We start from the raw sequence: 13,472 nt of genomic DNA on the forward strand, positions 1-13,472 counted from the left end.
TCAAGCGTTGATATTTAAGTTGAAGTTAACATTGTACATTCCCCCCTGATGCGAAGTGAGGAAGATGGGGTGGCCTCTCTCAGAGGAGGCGATGAACCAGCCAGGGAAGGCCACAGACTCGAAGGTGGAGGTCCTGCCATTCTTTGAGTGGTAGAAGAGGAAGGGCTCCACAGGCGCCATTTCATTGTACAGAGCCAGTATCTCCTCCTCCTGAAATGTAACAAAGAACGCCCAGTAGGAGAAGCAGAGGCTGTTTGAGTAGTTCAGAATTATTTGCACACAATCAGTAAATGTTCCAAAGTTCGAGAAAGCTTTATCCTTCTATTAAAACAGGCCTAGAAAAATACATTTCCAAAGGAGCCACAGACTGAGCACACAATCTCACCTTCCCAGCCCCCAGCCTCAAATCCAGAGATAGAGTCAGAATGACACAAGGGACAGGTTAATAAACAACCGGGCACACTTGAAGAATGAATTGGAACTCTTGTCACACAAGAGGTGGCAGGGTGGATAGGTAGGAAAAGGAAGGAGATGCAGATTTGCAGCAGTAAACCAAGGACCTCTAAATTACACATGCACAAGCTCTCCAGAGAGCCACTACACAGGAATGGTCCATAATTCAGCCACCTTCAAGCCCCCTCCCTATCTCATTACCAGGTTATTTACCTTCATTAGGTCCAATTATCATCTGAACTTAGTGTATTTAGCCAACAATCATATAATTATTGCCAGACTTGTTCATCATTGTATTCCTCGACACAGAAAAAGTCAATAGATATGTGTTTAATAAATAAAAAGACACTTTCTCATTTCAAACTCCAATATGTCCTCCTCCTCCCTTTAGACTCCCTGCCTGGGAAGACCTGGGCTGCAGGTCCCATCTGCCCTTCCCAGCTTAGGGTTGTTCCTCCAGCAGTTCATCATTTTGGCTTTCTCTTCATTGTTCCCATTAGCATATTTGCTGTCATCCTACCATCTTAAAAAATAACTGTTTTGATTGCCCACCACCATTCCCAGCTCCCCTTTGCAGAAACCTTCCTGTAATAGTTGCCTATATGTGCTGTCTTGGATTTCTCTCCTCCTATCCCTCTCTTCAATGCCCTCCATCCAGGCTTTCACCTCCAGCGCTGCAACAATAACACTGTCACCGAGGTCCTAAGTACTCACACATGACAGAATGCAATGTCCAATTCTCAATCCATCTGAGGACAAAACCACAGTAGAAGGGTGACTTACTAGACAGGATGTAGCTGAAAATGTAATTCTCGATCCTCCTTCATCACATTTCACATTCACTCTGCCAGCAAATCCTGTTGCCTCAATTTAAATAACATATTTTCAGAATCTGACTGGCTTCCACTTACCTCCACTGCTATCCTCTCATCCATCACATCTCACCTAGAGCACCTCGAAGTCCCCCACAGGACTTTCACCCTTGCGCCCCCCACCCCACAGTCTGCTTTCAACTATAAGCCAAAACAATTATTTTTAAACCTATGTCCATTCATGTCACTCTCCTGTTAAAAACTTCCTAATAATTCCCCATGTCACTCAGATTGAAAGGCAAAGTCCTTCCATATGCGGGCAAGGCCCTTTGTGATCTGCCTTTATCTCTCTGAACTCCTCGTCCATTAATTCACTACTGTCACGCTATTTTTCCACTAATCTTTGCTGTCCCTGACACCCTGCTGGTTAACTCTCTTGTTGCCTTCTACTGTCTGCTGAAATCTTAGGATGCCTACTGCACTATTTTCGACGGCAGCCCGACTCTACCCGGGTCTAGCACTGCCAGCCTCTTTATCCTGGTCTATCTGTGCTCTCCCAGGGAACATAACACCCTTAAAGGCATCTCAAACTTACCTATTATAATAGTTATTGTCTACCATTTCTCTCCCGAAGAATCCAAGCCCTATCAGGGCAGGGCCCTCTGCTATTCTGTGCCCCAGTAGATGTCAAATGGCCACAGCAGTGCTGAAGGCCAGTAAAAACTCACACATTTGCTGAACTGAGTTGGATTGGGTTGAGTTCAATTGAAGAGAACTATGCTGAAGTTTATGGAACTGAAGTTTAAGGAACAAGAGTAAAGGCTGAAATTTCAGAACACACAATGGAAGAATGATTTAGCAGACAGGACAAGCTTAAAATGTAATAATGACTTGGAAGATTGCACCAAGAAATTCTCCCAGGATGCATCAAGCAAAACACAAAAACAATGAAAGGATAGAAAGTATGGAAAATTAGATGAGATATCAAAGAGGGAAGAAGACCCAATGACCAAGGCATAGGAATTCTAAAAGGAAAGGTAAGGCGAATGAAGAAGAGAATATACTTGAAGAAACAATGGTTGATACTATCTCAAAATTCAAGAAAGACAAACATCCTCAACTAGTGAGAGGTTTGAGAACTCAGTTGCATGCACATAACTAAAAAATATCTAGGAATATTAAATATGTTTAAAAATAGGAGAATATTTCTTTTTTTAGTTCTAAAATTAGGTTATTTACCAAATAAACAAAAGAAATTGGCCTTTTTTCAAACATTATTTTTCTTACTCACCTTTAGTAGCAATGTGGGCTGCCCTCCACTGTCCTCGCAAATCAGACACATTTCTGGATTCTCTATTCCCAAATAAATGGGAATGCCTCTGCCTTGCTCAAGCAACTCTGGATACTTGCATGGGAGAACAGTGACAGTGACTAATAAAGATAAGAAGGGAGATGGTATCAATTTGCTCTTGAAGTCAGGACAAGACCAGCATCTTTTAGGTGGGGCAGGAAGAAACCCTAAGAGTATAATCCCTGCTATCCCAAGGCCACCAAATGGCCAACTACCGCATTCATTTGTTCATTTATTCATTTATGCTACGTACCCGTCACTACCCTAGGAAATGGAGCAAATACAAAAGAGTTACCCAGATAGCAGACCCTGCCCTAGGGATTATCACACGTCTGCTTAAACACCTGAAGGTGGGAAGCTCCAACCTCAAGCAGCCCCTCTGATCCTCAAAGAGTTCTGTCCATAAGCAAGTTTTGCCCAATATGATCTTGAAATCTGCCTGCCTGTACTCATTCGTTCAGTCCTTTTAAGACACCTTGAAGTCAGGCAGAGTAAGATACTCCTCTTCCATGGGACCAGCTGTCAGTCACTGAAAGCATCTCTCCTGCTCCCCAGGAGACTGCTCTTCCCTCTCTGCTTTCTACACCCTTGTCCAGACAAACTTCTCCCTGACATGGCTTCCCAGGCGGGTGTGAAATCCTCCTCCATCCGGTGAGACATGGCTTCCCAGGCTGGTGTGAAATCCTCCTCCGCCCTATTGTAAAGCCACCCTTTCACAAAAGGCCAGTGCTAGTCTCCCAGGGGCACTAGTGTGACCCCTCCCTTGCCTCCAAGGCAACAGCCCCAAGATGACCACTCACCTGGAGTTACACTGCCACTCCGTGGAACTGTCACAATGGTCTGACCCTGAAGGATCCACACCTGCTGATCCAAGTCAGAGACCTCCCCAACGTGAGGTTTATTCGCTGTGGTTTAAACAGAAAAGAATAATGAAGACCCATTATAATTAGGCCACTTTTCTAGATGTTAGGCCCTTCGGGAAGGAAGGTCCCAGATTTACACACCAAAAGTGACAGAATTCACATGACCTTCAGCTCAGCTTTTCTTTATGGGAAAGCTACAGGTTGTGGTGAGGAGGGTAAGGTCTGGTCTAAGAGAGTAAACTGTCACACATAGTACATGTGTGTCAAGGTCCAGCTACTCCCTCTGATGCCACTGTGCCTGGCTTGGTGGTGGTCTCGAGCCAGAGCAGAGAACAAGCACTACTCCCCACCCTGTGGAAGCTCACTGTCCAGGGGAAGATGGATAGCACTGGCTGGTAAAGGCCATACAGAAAGAGGGGCAAAGAATGCTGGGGTATCCAGAACAGACAGGTGTAAGTACAGGTGTCCCAGACCTCCAGAGCCCCATCTTAACATCACCTGCTGTATAGGATTCTTTAGACATAGGGACTCCTCGAATGCATGTCATAGCGTGGTTATCTCAATACCTGTGGGGACAGGGATAGGAGACATGAGCACCAGGAAAGGAGACACTTCTGAGACCTCTCTAGGACACTAGTTACTGAGATCCTCATTCTGGACAAGGAGCTGTGAAGCCTGGCCTGACATGAAGCCCTAGTCAGAAAATCTGAGCCACCTCCTGAGACAAAACTTCAAGGTAGTAACAGGGAGGAGACATTGGGCAGAATTTCCTCCACACAAAGATCTAGCCAGTGACAGTGTCTCCCCAGAAGTTCTAAGCCAGGCATGACTTTTGACCCTAAATATTCACAGCTGCCTGATGCCTGCGTCTCCTCCTCTTTCTCCCATTGGCATCTGCTTCTGCCTGGGAGCAGGGAAGCTCTGTCAGGATCCTAGCAACATCCTGGGAAGTGAGAAGTGAGAAGCAGCTAGCCCTGCACTGGACAAGACACAGAGCTTGGCATGGCCTCATCTCTTCCCTGAGCCCTAAAGCACAGAAAAGAGGGAAGGTTGAAAAGTTGGAGGACCTTTATCAAAAGTGCACAGGATTGGATCACAGCTCCAATAGCTCCCAAGAGCAGTGGCGGTTTCTGACAGAGACTGACATTTATTTGGTGAGCATGGGGAGGTGCCACCAACTTTGGTGGGGCGTGGAAATTGTATGTCAGAAGATCCTGTGAGACTCTGATGGAGAAATCATAGCATCAGCATGAGCTGCCGGAGAAGGAGGCACCCAGCCACACCCACAGGGAAATAGAGTTGATGACAGACCCCAGGCTTCTCAGCAAGGGGAGACTGAGGGACTTCCCCAGAACTCAGTTCTCCTGTCTGTCACTCAGGCTACAACTGGAAATTCCAGGCTCTTCACAAAAGGAGTCCATCTGCTGGAGCAGGTAAGCTTGCCCTCTATAGTTCCACTAAGGGAGTCCTGTGATTGCAAAATTCGCTGTGGGCTTCAGGCAGGGTCCACATGGCATTTCTGGCCCTCCAATCCTCCTGAACCACCTTGGGCCACTCCTGAAAAGAGGGTTAGGCTGAAAGATGCCATACTGTCTTCTTTCAGCTCCTCAGAAATACATCTCCACCCCCTTGGGAAGCCACAGGCACTGAGCAGCGTGCCCTTCAGAGGCAAGCCTGGTCCCTGGTGCCCCCAAAATGCAGAACTGCCTGAGGACTGAAATGGTCAGCAATAATCCCCTTAAAAACTGAGCCCCAGATTCTGACTTATTTCCCACCCTCTGTTCTACCAATGCAGGGCATTAGTAGGTTTTCAATGAATGGTAACAGCTTTATTACTATTTTTTTGTACCGTGTTTGTTACACCTCCATTCTCCATTTGCTGAGGTCAAGCACAAAAATTTTCTGCAGCACAAGCTAACTTGACTGAGATGAATTTCAAAAGATAGAGTGAGAACAACTTCATACTTATTTGCCTAGTTGGGGGTGGGGGGCAGGCTAAGACAGAGCCTTTTAGGCAAGCACCTTCATGAGCTCCTCTTCCCAGACTTGAAGAGTCTCCTTGTTTAACCTCTCATACTGTCACCTACATCTCCTTGTTGGCCTTGGAGGAACATGGTCCTTTTCTGTCAAGGCCTCAAGTTGGACAAACTCAGACAAAACACACCATGAGTTAAAATGAAATATATAAGGTACCTACAAGAAAAATATTTGCAACACATCTAACAAGCTAACACCTAATATTAAGAGTTTTGAAGTAATTTCTACTAGTTTTTAAAATGCAAGTAATTTTATAGAAAAGTAAATAATAGGTGTAACAAGCTTTTCACTAAAAAGAAAATATAAATATCCAACAAATAGAAGTAATTATAGTTAACCATACTAGTAATTAGTAAAATGCAAATCAAAGCAATGATGAGATTCCATTTCCACCCATCAGGAAGGCACAAATTAAAAAGGTGGTAGGCAATGGTGGTGAGGAAACAGATTCACTCACTGTATGGATGGATGTGTGAATCAGCACAGCCTTTTTGGAAAGCAATCTAGCAAAAGCTATTAAAAATCTAAATGTATGTACCCCTTGACTCATATATTCTCATATATATGAGAATACTTCCATATACTTCCATATTTCTCATATACTTCCAAAAATCTACCAGTTAAGTTTACTTTCAGCTTCAAAAGCTGGAAAACTCCAAATCAAAGTGATCAAAATATTCATTAGATCACAAAATTGGAAGTCCAGAAGTACTACAGGATCAGAACTGTTGATCTGTTAGTTCCATAATGTCAGCAAAGATCAGCATTTATTTAATCCTCTGACCTGACATTCATTGCTTAAGGCCAAGTTCCTTTACATTTATAAGATAATTTTCTGTGAGAATAAAAATTGCATGTTCAGTTATTTACATCTTTGCAAGAAAGAGAATGTCTCTCCCACATCAAAGTCTTTCAAGTCTGCTTGGGTGAACTTGGGAGCTATGTTGTGCGAATCAGGTTCTAACAAGAAATATATGACACATTCAAAATTTGGCGATTTGAGGTAAATGTTATAAAGGGTTTATTTATAAAGATGTGGGCAGAGTATAGGGAAATCCCAAGGCATAGATAATGCTGAACCCCAGGGCTAGTCACAGTAGGATACACCCCTATCACCCATAGACCTGAATGGACAAGAGGAGAAAACAGTTGTTACCAGAACAGAGAGAGAGAGAGAGAGAGAGAGAGAGAGAGAGAGAGCTTTGTAGAAAGGACAACATATTAGGAGCCATGACCCGCCTCAAGAAAAACAGCCTGGGGTGACCCCAGAGGGACGCAACCAGGAATAAATACCCTGACCTCACTCTCTTCCCATACTCCAATTTCCTTCCAGTGAATTGTGAAGGGTCATTGGAAGTCATCCAACATTGGCTAAGCCTTTTGCCCCTCAGGTCCATGTTCTTCCTCCTTAAGTTGGAAATCTGTATTCCCCACCCCAAGCAAAATATACTCCTTGGTGCTCTTCTTTTTTGGATGCTACAGTTTTCCATTGTCTGAAACTACTAGGCAGAGAAATAAGACCTGCTCCAGGGAATCCCTTGAGTTTACCTCCATCGAGAAGCAACAACCTAGTTTTCCCTGAAGAATCAGGATCAATCACTCCAACCAGTAAGATCACACCTTTCTACTTGTTTATTGGCCCCTTGTTAATGACACAAGGGGCCAAATGGCTATTGGGCAATCTCAGCTTCCAATTCCTCAGATCTTCCTCAGACTATATTCCCTAGGGGAAGCATTTCATTTCTGGGCCCTAGAACCTTCTTTCCAGGGAGCCTAGGGTCACAGAACAAGAAAAAGTTCCTACAGTATGCCATTTAGTTTAAGCATAACAGGGGCTCTTCCCTACTCCACCCTTCAGTTCTTGAACCTCTTCACTCCTGTCATGAGGATGACAACAACACTTATCAACCACCAGTTTAAGGAATACACTGCTTTCATTAAGACAGCACTCTCTCAAAGTGTGTGTTCTAGTTGGCACCACATGTGACTCTTCAAAAGACCATTCCACTATTTTACCAAGACAGCTGCATATGGTAAAGCCAATGATGGTGCAGGGAGAAAAGCCAATGAATTATTGCATGAGTGTGAAATTGTTGCCACAATTCCTTTACTGAAAAATGTAACCCTTATTTGGAAGTGATGTTATGTGAGACATCTCAGATAAAGTCATTCAGTAAGTCTACAAATGGTGTTGCTGACAGAAGTACTATGAGCTGAGAAGATAAATTAATACACGAAATTTATATATATCTATACAAGAAAAAAGCATTGACTTCGTCATAATGGAACAGCCCAATATAACCAATCTGCCACCAGAGATGGATTTTTTTTTTTAAACATCACAAATGTTTTTATTTGTCACCATTAAATGTCTGAATTTTAAACAGATTCTTGGACTGGTGGTTCATATCCATCAGCTCGTTCAACTTTAGCACCGGTCTCATCCCCCGTAGCTTTTCCAGAACTACTACCTTCACCATGAAGCTCCATGAGTTTTCCCAATTCAAACTTGGGCTTCTTCAGCATTTTTACTTTTCTAACAAAAACATCATGGAGTGGATAAATAGACTGACAAGCTTTTTCTATATCTTTTCCGATGCTGTCTGGAATCAATTTATTGACCACTTCTTTCAAGTCATTTGTTTGCACCTCTCGGGTCATGATTTCCATCATCTTTTTCCGGATTTGGCGGACCTGTTGGTGCTGAGCGTAAGAGGTCTTCCGAATTCCTGTGGCTGTCCAATTTTATGGTTTGGTAGATCAAGTCTTATCAGGAAAAGTGCCATATCAGAGGTTTTCTGTTCATCTCTGCTGCTTATGGGTTGGACACTCTTCAGTAGCAGTAACCAAGTTGAACTTGTTGAGGGGAAATCAAGCAGCTGAGTCATAATCTCCACATCTGTTTCCATGGTCACTTTATACATGGACCCATTGAGTAAGCAAATGACTGGGGAAGACTGACAACCACAGGTTGGGACACTTCGACCTCTCATTTATTGAAAGCCTCCTCTGCTGTAGATTCCCTTTGGTAGGCACTTATTTGGAAAACAAGTATCTTCACATTACCCATTCTGTACCCATTCTGAGAAGTGCATTTGCATGCCACTCTCTACTCCTCCTTCTAGCCAAGTTTCTTAACATTTTCTTTCTAAGTCTCTGCTCAGGTAGTCAACTCACTGGCCCACAGATCAGTGTAGATCTGTATCACAGATCTCCTCCATCATGAAATGAATACCAAATATGCTATCTCAAGTTCTGCCCAATGGGAGGATCTCCCTTCATCGTTACTTTTCAAGGCAACCTGAAGGGGCTATAGTGAAATGGCAGTAGCCATCTATTTCCAGCTGGGGCCAACATAGTATGCAGATCCATACATATGTCCAATCAGGCCTACACTTCTCTGTTCTATATCTCCCCATGAGACTATGGTGTGAATTAAGAAATAGGTAGAAAAGCTCTAAGAGGAGATACCATGGAAGTCTGAGCTACTAGCTTATGAAGTTGACTTTTGCCTTTCAGATATACTTAGCCTGGTCTCCCATATACCATTATTTTTTAAATAGAAAATTCCTGTGGCTGTCCAATTTTATGGTTTGGTAGATCAAGTCAGTCTTTTGGTAGATCAAGTCAGTCCAAGCTCATGATGGGCATTTTAAGTAGATAGTCATTTCATGTCTCATGGTTAGGAATTCAAACTCTGTAATAAACAAATAGTAATTCAGGAGCTGATTTACAGCAAAGCAGAAGAGGACACAGCCTTACTCCCATACTCTGGGGATTTTCCTTGTCATTTCTCAGCTGTGGCTTGCAAGAGCTCCATGCAGCACCTCTATCTGCCATAAACACTTCTAGAACCAGTGGGTCTGTTAATTCTTAAGGCCTGCCCTCAGGACTTACATCCTAGCCTAGACCTTTGGCATAATCTTTTCTGGATCTAGGACCCAGAGCAGCTTTATGGGTTATTTGGTACATGGACCAAAACAGCATGCCCAGACAAGGAATGTGTTAACCCTAAAATCCAAAGAGGCCCATTAAGCACCATGCCTTTCTTTTTCATACTGGGAAATACAAGGTTCAACAATTTGTCTATCACAATATTCTGATACGTTCTAGACTACTGCACCCCTGGAAATTTCACCAATATGGCAGACCCCCTGAATGCATCTCACTAGCATGCATTTCTCTTTCAAAGGCATCAAGTGTGTTTGCTATTTCTTGCTTACCGGATTCAATTAGCGTAATGTCATCAATGTAATAGACCAACACCAGGTCCCCAGGACTTATTGTGATAAGGAATTGGGGAGTTGATATAGACATGAGGCAAGACATGAGTCTTGCATGTGAAGGCAAATTGCTTCTAGTCATCTTTGCTCACAGATATGAGCTTATCTTCTAAAAAAAACATCTTCTAGGTAAATACTAGTTCTCAGGCACTGTGTTTATTTGCCCCAGTAAAGACGTAACATGCAGATCTGCAGCTTCAATTCGCTTTACAAGCTGGTTAAGTTTATGATGATCTACTGACATTCTCTGAAACCTATGCAGTATTTGCACCCACCAAAAAGGCAAATTAAATGGGGATGTGAAATTAATACCCTTGCATCTTTCAAGTCTTTGATGATGACGCTAATTCTAGTCATTCTCCCGGATGTGTAGTATTGCTTTAGTTTTTGGTTTATTATCTTGGCAGGGGTAAGAAAGAAATCTAGGGGCTTCTCCTTTCCATTCTCTCTATAGCAACACTCACGTTATGAGAAGGAACCCAAAACCGGGCATGTTGCCAATCCCTAAATTTACCAATTTAAATTAGATAAATTCTAAGCCTGAGAAAATATTCTAAGGCTGGGTCTTCAGACAGACTCAGCTCCAAAGTCCATCTGTCTCCTGACCTTCATAATGTTCTGCCTGGCTTGATGGACCACAGCAGCATTTTGCATCTCTGGGAATCAGCATCAGTAGGGAGTCAATCTTTGAAATCCCTGGAAAGTCCTTCTCTTTTCCCAGTACACAGTCCTCAAATAATGGCTACAAGTGTCTTGGGGAGGGCTCAGGGGAAGAGTCCTACTATTTACCTCTCACCTTGTGTTAGTCTGCTGGGGCTGCCATTAACAAAATACCACACACATGGTGGCTTAAAGAACAAAATTAGTTTCTCACAGTTCTGGAGGCTGACAATCCAAGAGCAAGGTTGGCAGTTTTGGTTTCTTCTGAGGCTTTTCTCCTTCTTGCTGTGCCCTACTGCAGCCTTTCCTCTGTGCACACACATCCCTGGTGTCTCTTCCTCTTCTTATAAGGACAGTTGTCATATTTAGATTAGAGCCTCACTATCATGACCTCATTTACCCTTTATCATTTCTTTAAAGGTCCCATCTCCAAAAACAGTCACATTAGGAGTTAAAGATTCAACATGTGAATGATGAGTGGGGGAGAGACACAATTCAGTCTGTAACACACCACTATGTAAAATTCTTCTTCAAAGGGACATAGCCTTTGCCTCCAAGGGCTTCAGGTCTGTGATCTTCCTTAAATCTGGAAAGCAGGTATGAAGCCATGAATTCAAGTTAGGTTTTCTGCCTACCATGCCTAGAAATCTTTTCTCACATAAGTTAAGCAGCACCTTAGAAGCATCTTCATCTATTTCTAGAAACACTACAATGAATTAGTCATCACTACAGAGTGCTGATGTTCTATATATATATATATATATCAGGTTGAGCCATTGTTGTACAGGAGGCTCAGGGAGATGGTGAGAATGTTGGAAGGCATATGTTATGTATAACCTAGTCGGCTGCCCATTAATCATCCACCCCAGGAAGACCTGAGGAACTAATAGCAAATGTGTTGGTGAGGGGCACTCTAGTCTCCTGAAGAACTCATTGGTAGCTACCATCTCCAGACTGGAGATGATGGCTATTTAAGGTTTTTTGTTTTTTTTTAAGATTTTATTTATTCATGAGAGACACACACACACAGAGGCAGCGACACAGGCAGAGGGAGACGCAGGCTCCATGCAGGGAGCCCAACATGGGACTCGATCACACCCTGGGCTGCAGGCGGTGCTAAACCATTGTGCCACAGGGGCTGCCCAGCTATTTATTCTAACATTAGAGGAAGCTAGGTGAATTATATGTGTAAACTCTCTGTACTTTTTTTCAGCTTTTTTGGTGTGTCTATTATTATTTCTAATAAAAAGTTAAAAAGAAAAATGAAATGAATGTATTATGGTAAACTGCTAGAGTGGTTGGGTTAGAGTACTGCTGATTCTGATAATTTTTCCATACGAATAAGGTGTTTAGACTAATGAAAAGGGGAATTATCAGTTGAGCAAATCCAAACTGAGGTGTTCCCTAGTATATTGCCTACCTGGTGATTTAAACTTAGTTTCTTGGAAAAATTAAATAAGATAAACTTATTTTCTTGTTTTTTTTTCCCCCCCAAATGAAACAAACGTTTGTCTTGTCAATCTGAGACTTCTCAGCTTTGATCAAAATTATCTATTATGCTAGCCAGAAAGTAAATCTTCATAAAGTATTAGTCTATTTACACATAAATACATAAAGGCCTTATTGCTCCTGAGAATTCTTAAAACTTTAGTCATCTTTATGTTTAAGGATATTTCAAAACAAATCACATGATACTTAATAAATTAAAATTTTGGTAACCAATTTATTAAACAATTGAATTTCTAAAATAGTCACAAGATATTAATACAACATTTTGGATAATATTTTAGGGGAAATTATGACATTCCGAAGCCCTAAAGACTACTATAAACATTCATGTGCAAATTTTGCATAGAATGCAATGGCTGGATCAGATGGTAAGGCTATGTTTAGCTTTGTAAAAAGAACAAAACAAAATAAAAAACCAAATCACCAGACTGCCTTCCAAAAAGCCTGTACCATGGTGTGTTCCTGCTGCCTTACCAGCATTTGGTGTTGTCAGTGTTCCAGATCTTGACCATTTCAATAGGCGTGTAATGATATCTTATTGTTTTAATTTGTAATTCCCTAATGACATATGATGGTGAGCCTCTTTTCATATACCTATTTATCATCTGTATAGCTTCTTTGACGAGGTGTCTATTCAGATTTTTTGCCCATTTTTATTTTATTTTTCTTAAGATTTTATTATTTATTCATGAGAGACACAGGGAGAGAGAGAAAGGCAGAGACACAGGCAGAGGGAGAAGCTGGCTTCCTGCAAGGAGCCTGATGTGGGACTCAATCCCAGATCCCAGGATCATGCCCTGGGCTGAAGGCAGACATTCAACCTCTGACCCACTCAGGTGTCTCTTTTTGCCCATTTTTTATTGGGTTGTCTGTTCTCACATCATTGAATGTTAAGAGATTCACCTATTTCTTTTTACTTTTGTTAACATGGCTGCTAGAAACTTTAAAATTCTATACATGGCTCATATTTGTGGTTCACCATTCATTACATTTTGATTGAACACTACTCTAAAGGTGCAGCTTTGGTGCCAGAAAGACTGAGGTACCACGTCAATGAAGAGGTGGCCACTTGGTCCAGCCTGTGTGGAAGGGGCAGGGGTAGAGAGCCAAGGAAAAACACATTTTGGTGTGACACTTTTGACACACCTATTTTTTCAACACTAAAAAACCAAAACATTAAATGCACAGGTTCTTTAAGTTGATTACCAGGTAATATGTGTAACTGGCATGCTGTTCTAATGGCTTGGCTTCCCTCTGCCATTCCCTGAGCCAATGATGTGGGGCATAGAGTCCTGGCTTATCACCTGGGTTCCTCCTGCTGCTTGTTAACGATTTACTTGCCTCAAATCGTCACTGACTGGGCTGTCCTGCTCACTTCAGTCGGGCAGACTTCTCCTGAATACACCTCTGCCCTTGCTACTGCCCTCTTTAAAACCTTCAATGAGTCCCCATTGCCTGAACAATAAAGTTCAAACCCTTTTCACATGGCTCAGGACATGGCCAC

General features: G+C 42.4%; 2 protein-coding genes across 2 annotated transcripts; both read right to left on the reverse strand.

The window, feature by feature from the left end:
• IL36G (interleukin 36 gamma) lies at window positions 1-4,026 on the reverse strand. The gene is made up of 4 exons (XM_041756994.1): window positions 3,978-4,026; window positions 3,417-3,521; window positions 2,557-2,696; window positions 1-210 (listed from the first exon to the last, which is right to left on the reverse strand). The coding sequence occupies exons 1-4, from the start codon at window positions 4,024-4,026 to the stop codon at window positions 1-3; spliced, it is 504 nt and encodes a 167-aa protein (XP_041612928.1).
• Window positions 4,027-7,839: 3,813 nt separating this feature from the next.
• LOC121491857 (40S ribosomal protein S3a-like) lies at window positions 7,840-9,833 on the reverse strand. Its single transcript, XM_041756995.1, has 2 exons — window positions 9,740-9,833; window positions 7,840-8,251 (listed from the first exon to the last, which is right to left on the reverse strand). The coding sequence occupies exons 1-2, from the start codon at window positions 9,831-9,833 to the stop codon at window positions 7,896-7,898; spliced, it is 450 nt and encodes a 149-aa protein (XP_041612929.1). The 3' UTR covers window positions 7,840-7,895.
• Between the last annotated feature and the right edge of the window lie 3,639 nt (window positions 9,834-13,472).

This window comes from Vulpes lagopus, chromosome 5 (assembly GCF_018345385.1).
Source record: "Vulpes lagopus strain Blue_001 chromosome 5, ASM1834538v1, whole genome shotgun sequence".
In the NCBI taxonomy this organism is placed as follows: Eukaryota; Metazoa; Chordata; class Mammalia; order Carnivora; family Canidae; genus Vulpes; species Vulpes lagopus.

What these genes read in the sequence shown, in the direction of transcription:
- IL36G (XM_041756994.1), bottom strand. Translation starts at nt 4,026, where the DNA reads ATGACATGCATTCGAGGAGTCCCTATGTCTAAAGAATCCTATACAGCA. An exon ending in GAGTGGCAGTGTAACTCCAG is followed by an intron (nt 2,697 to 3,416) that starts GTGAGTGGTCAT and finishes TATCTTTATTAG; the next exon opens with TCACTGTCACTGTTCTCCCA. An exon ending in AGCCCACATTGCTACTAAAG is followed by an intron (nt 211 to 2,556) that starts GTGAGTAAGAAA and finishes GTTACATTTCAG; the next exon opens with GAGGAGGAGATACTGGCTCT.
- LOC121491857 (XM_041756995.1), bottom strand. Translation starts at nt 9,833, where the DNA reads ATGTCTATATCAACTCCCCAATTCCTTATCACAATAAGTCCTGGGGAC. An exon ending in CATTACGCTAATTGAATCCG is followed by an intron (nt 8,252 to 9,739) that starts GTAAGCAAGAAA and finishes AAAATTGGACAG; the next exon opens with CCACAGGAATTCGGAAGACC.